Source organism: Cyprinus carpio, chromosome B4 (assembly GCF_018340385.1).
Source record: "Cyprinus carpio isolate SPL01 chromosome B4, ASM1834038v1, whole genome shotgun sequence".
In the NCBI taxonomy this organism is placed as follows: Eukaryota; Metazoa; Chordata; class Actinopteri; order Cypriniformes; family Cyprinidae; genus Cyprinus; species Cyprinus carpio.
Genome location: NC_056600.1, coordinates 27,484,053 through 27,489,632, shown reverse-complemented (window position 1 = coordinate 27,489,632; position 5,580 = coordinate 27,484,053). Strand labels below are relative to the sequence as shown.

The following is a 5,580-nucleotide window of genomic DNA, read 5'->3' as shown; positions in this document are numbered from 1 at the left end:
ATGTCAGGCAAGAAAAAACAGTATTCAAAGGAGAAGTTAAACGAGGCAGTTGAGGAAGTAAAGGCAGGAGCAAGCTTAAGAGAAACAGCAAAAAAATTTGGCATTCCCCACACCACTCTACAGGACTATAAAAAAAACAAATATGTCCACAACCCTCATCCTAATTCGGCCCTGACACCTGGAGAGGAAGAGGTTCTCCTTTCCTTTATATTTTGGATGGCAGACCATGGCTTCCCAGTTACTAGATCCCTTGTCAAAGCTCTGGCTGTTGGGATTATTAAAGAGAGTGGCAGAAGCGAGACCACCACCGTAAACCTGGAGAAGGGGCCAAGTGATGTGTGGTGGTCCAGGTTTAAGGCCCGCCATCCAGAATTGGCCTCAAGGACGGCAGATTCCCTGGACAGAGCCAGAGTCCATGGTGCTACACCGGAGGCCATTGAGGCATTCTTCAGGCTGCACGAGGCCCTTTATGAGAAGCATAACCTGGAGTACAAGCCACATCTCATTTATAATTGCGATGAGACTGGCTTTGGAGACAAGCCTCGGTCCAGGGAGAAGGTCCTGTGCCAGACTGGAAGGAAGCATGTTTACCAACAGCAGCAGACAACCAGGGAGCACATCACTGTCCACTGCTGTGTGAATGCAGCCGGAGACAGCATTCCACCCTTCATAATTTACCCCGGCTGCCTCCCAAGTAATGCCTATAGGCTGGATGGGCCCCCCAATGCCCTGTATGTCATCCAGGAGAAGGGATACATGGACTCCGAGCTCTTCCTGAAATGGCTCCACCATTTCATTAGGTATGCGCCTGAGGAGAGACCACTAATTTTAATCATGGACCAACACGAGACACACGTATCTAAAGAAGTAATCATGTTCTGCAGAGAAAAGAATATTGAAATTCTCTGCCTACCTGCCCACACCACGCACATACTACAGCCCCTTGATATTGCGGTCTTCAACCCACTGAAGACTGCTTTCTCCACCATGGCTTCCAGGATGGGTCTGGTGCGAGGGGACATTGTTGTGGGGAAGAAGCAGTTTTCAGCTCTCCTCAAACATGTCTATCCCACTGCTGTCACAGCCCAAAACATTAAGGCCGGGTTTCGCAAGGCTGGCATTTTTCCTCTGTCAAGGGCTGCTGTGGACACAACCAAGGTAATTTTGACATTAATACAATGATAATTCATCCTCTGAGCTACTTCCATTTATTTTCAAGTGTGTTAATGAGTTTTACATACGTTTTATTTTCTTAGGTGGTGAGAGTGCTCCCATCTGTAGATGGAAGTGATGCCACACAATCCAGCCCTGCCGCCACTCCCTCAATCACACCATCCATCGCTCCTACCGTACCATCCATCGCTCCCACCACACCATCCATCACGTCACCTACTGACATATCAGTCATAACTCAAACACCTTGCCCCACCTGTAATATTAATAAAGTGGGTCACAAAAATTACCTGGTGGCAGCAGGTGTAATACCAGAGAGTCTGGCTAACGTCCTCATGAGCCCAGCCCTGGAGAGGAAGGAGAAGGTGAGGCGTCGCATTCCGCTGCCAGCCCGAGTCATCACTAGCGATGAGTATTTTGACCTGCTGGTAGAGAAAGAAACCGAGGAGAAAGACAAGGAAGAAAAGAAGCGAAAGCGTAAGGAAGAGATGGCAAAGAAGAAGGAGGAAAAAAAAACAAGCCCAGGAGGCCAAAAGGCAAAAAAATCAGGCACCTCCTCCTACTGAAAATGGAGAACACTGCGCTCTCTGTCGTAGAGTGGTCCCACCTGGCTCAGGAGATGAGGCCATTGATGAATGGATCCGGTGTGACCTGTGCCATTTGTGGTTCCACCTGGAGTGCGCAGAAGTGGAGGAAGTGCCAGACACTGACTGGCTTTGCCATAAATGTTTGATTTTTTAATAAATTTTAAATTTTTATTAATTAAAAACACGTTGTGTATGGTGCACACACACAAAAAAAAATTAACATTCATTTCTAGTTATGGTATTTTTTAATCAGTTTAGTGTTAAATGTAAATAGTTGTAAACACACACACACACACACACACAAACACGTATCCTGATAATTTGTTTCGAAGTTCACATTGATTAATCATTAAATATTTCTAATCAGTTCAAATTGTTTGCCCTTCTTTGTCTTTAGAAAGATATGGTAACGTTATTCACTTGCTTAACTCACATGCCATAATCAATATCATGACACAATCAGGCCTAGCTCGCATGCTCCTCTAGCTTTTTAAAGCAGCAAATAACTTAAATTTTAAACAAATAAAAAAAGTTACTCACCTTTCTTATTCATTGAAATGATGTTTCTCCAGTTAAAATAAATAAATAGCTCAAAGTCGATCCGTTAAATGTCCATTTTCGTCCTGAAAATAAAAGAAGGCGCTCTGTACGGAACATCATAATAGCCTGTACGGAACACCGTTAACGCTTATCATCTTCCGTACACGTGCGGAGGAGGTACTTTTCCCCACTTTTCTCAAAAACTATTGGTCCAAAAGACATCAATCAAAGTGTGGACTGTGCAATAGGTATTCCCCCAGAGAATGATCACACAAACATGCTTGTCTGGCTTTCAACAACGGAGGAGTGGTTGCTGGCGTGCGGTGAAGGGCGAAAAGTGTACGGAACATGGTTAGTCTACGTTAGCAGTTTGCTGTGAGATGCTGTGCATTTCTTTTTGTCACATCATGGTTATTTAACCCTTGTTTTCATGAAAGTGATTATGCGTGTGTGGGTTTTTTTTCTTTGTTTTATTTTTTATTTTTTGTACACGAGTGTAGAATTATTAAGGGTGTGTCTACCAGCGTTGAGAGAACTGTGACCTTGGGACTTTACTCCCCCCTAGAGGGCGCCATATTTTTACCACTGGTTTTATAGCAGTATTGCTACTTGCTTAATATGCTTATTTGTACTTAATCATCTGTGATCTCTAGCGTGATCATGGAACACGTATGTAGACGTTAATTTCTCTTCCTAGTGTGTATACATCTATATAGTATGTGTTCAATGTATTGAAATAAATTGAACCTATACACCTTTGTCTTTTGTTGTTGTACCTCAAGGGTCAATATTAAAATTTCTATCCCCGTTACACTAGCCTGTTGGCTAAACGCTAATTTCTAATGTGAGCTTACATAGAGCTAAAATATGTTTACGACAACAACTAAGGTTAAATGTGTCTCAATTTTGCGTAGATTACAAAGAACATGAGTGTGCTCGAAACATTTCTCTCCGGAATGTTTTTCAAGAACACTGACTGGAAGCTAAAGGAAGGTTCAGCTCCGTCCGTGTTTACCTGGACTCAACGGCCTTACGAAAGGAAAACCTTGCGATCGTAAATGGAAAAGATATATTATTCAAATGATGTTATATAGATTAAAATGCTTAATTTGTGATGAGAGCTTACAGCTAGATCGTGAGCATCTTTCAGACATTTATGAAATAAAGGTAAACATATTAAATCTTACAAAATGCTGGGCAGAAACTTTATTTTTATGCAAAGCGATCAAAAGATAACATATTTAATAGTTTGCTGTGTACTGTTTGAGGGTAACCCCTTTTAAAATATCAAAATTATGTTCAGAACATTATTTCTGTTTCTGCTTTAGACAAGGAAAATGTCATGTAGAGGAAGAACATGAGGAAGATGAAAGGAGAGCAGAAATGGGGAAAATGAATGAATTTACTGTTTAAATAATGATTTTAAATGAACATGTAAATACATAATGTTACTCTATACGTTTTGTGTGTCATATAATCTTTATTTTTTTAAGTTGTATAGTTTAATCAATGACAGAACAGAGGTTGGACAAAATAATGTGAACACCTGCAAAACAGCCAATACTTTAAGTTGTTTTGTGTTGTTTGTTCACAATCTTAATTAGTGTTTGATGGCCCCTATCATTCACTTTTTGTTTTTGCTCTCTATTCTTTTTCGCTGATGAAGTCATAATAATTATAGTCATAATCATAAAATCAGTTGTTTTTTAAATGCACAACAACTGAGCTTAATGTTACAGATGTTTTTGTTAAACAGGCTCTGATGATTTGCTTTATTTGGATATCTAACCTGTTGCCCATTTCACAATCAGCCAGTACTAAACTGCTGAAAGCCACTTATGCTGTACTGATAGACAAACAAGAGAATATAAACAAAAATATGAATAAATGATAATCAAAATGTTTTTCCCCCCACTGTAACCTACACAAATGTTATTAACCCCTATAATAATGGGTGTTCACATTTTGTCCAACCAACTGTGTAATATTGTTACATGACTATTCTCTTCTTTCTCTGCAGTTCTACAAAGGATGGACCAAGCAATGAAGAATGGTTAGTAGAAATCTATCATACAAAATGAATGTGTATATAAATGCATCAAGTGAGAAATAAACATGAATATAGAATAGGTGGGAAAATCTCACTTGCCTGCTCTCATTCTCTCTCTCTCTGTAAGAGCCATATTGCATAATTCATTATTTAAATTGAGTATCACAATTATTTGTGTTATGTTGCTTGTTCTGGTTATATTATGTTATATAATATATATATATTATAAGTTGTAAACCAAGTGGATTTATTTGAGAAGACTGTAAGAAGTGTTAAACGATTGATGTTGAAAATAAACATCTGGTGAAAATAAGAAACAAAAGGACTTCATGGACTCCCGTGTTGTGAGTAAGCCAGTTCAACAAGACAGATATGCGTCAAAACTTGTGGATTAATTATAAGAAAATGTACATGTCCCATACACTCTCTCACTCTAGTCATGTCACAGAGATGCCAAACACTGATCATGACTGTTGTGTGGAGCCCATGACTACTGAGGAGAAGCTTGTAGCTGCACGGGAGGAAATTTCTCGTCTGTCTGCTGAAAATGAAGCACTCAGAAGTCATCAGTTTGGCATTCAGAACTGTATGGGTAATCCAAAACTCATCCAGTTTTACACTGGGTTCCCTGATTATGACACTTTAGGAGCGTTTTCTTGGCTCTACAGCCCACACTACAGAGCATGGCCTCATGGGCTCAAGTGCAGAGAATTAATGAAACCAACCAACACACACTGAGGGTTGGATTCCAGGCACAGCATCTCTCCCTGTTTAATCAGTTTTTCTTGTTTCTTTGCCGGATTAGACTGGCACTTCTTGAACAAGACCTTGCTCTGCGTTTCATTGTTTCAAAAAGTACAGTCAGTCGAATCTGTGTAACCTGGGCAAATTATTTGTACTTCATGCTGGGGAGTCTGCTTATATGGCCAAGTAGATCTGCAGTTGATGAACTTATGCCAAAGTATTTTAAAGCTCTCTATCCCAAAACCAGAGTCATCCTGGATTGTACTGAAATTCGAGTCCAATCTGCCAGCTCTAAGGTACTGAACTCTGAGACTTACTCACACTACAAAGGCACAACTACACTCAAATCTCTGGTCGGAATTTCCCCGGATGGGAGCATGACTTTTGTGAGCAGTCTTTACACAGGAAGCATCTCTGATAAAGAGATCACCAAGACATCTGACATTTTGAATCTTTTTGAAGAGGGCGATGCTGTGATGGTAGACC

General features: G+C 40.3%; 1 protein-coding gene across 1 annotated transcript; it reads left to right on the top strand.

The window, feature by feature from the left end:
- Positions 1 to 1,773, top strand: LOC122137154 (tigger transposable element-derived protein 6-like). Its single transcript, XM_042722835.1, has 2 exons — positions 1 to 1,158; positions 1,257 to 1,773. Exons 1-2 carry the CDS (start codon positions 1 to 3, stop codon positions 1,737 to 1,739), a joined length of 1,641 nt encoding a protein of 546 aa, XP_042578769.1. The 3' UTR covers positions 1,740 to 1,773.
- The last annotated feature ends 3,807 nt before the right edge of the window (positions 1,774 to 5,580 follow it).

Bases quoted from the DNA above. Each gene is read 5' to 3' on its own strand.
- LOC122137154 (XM_042722835.1), top strand. From the start codon at position 1: ATGTCAGGCAAGAAAAAACAGTATTCAAAGGAGAAGTTAAACGAGGCA. The intron at 1,159-1,256 runs GTAATTTTGACA...TTATTTTCTTAG, and splicing joins CTGCTGTGGACACAACCAAG to GTGGTGAGAGTGCTCCCATC.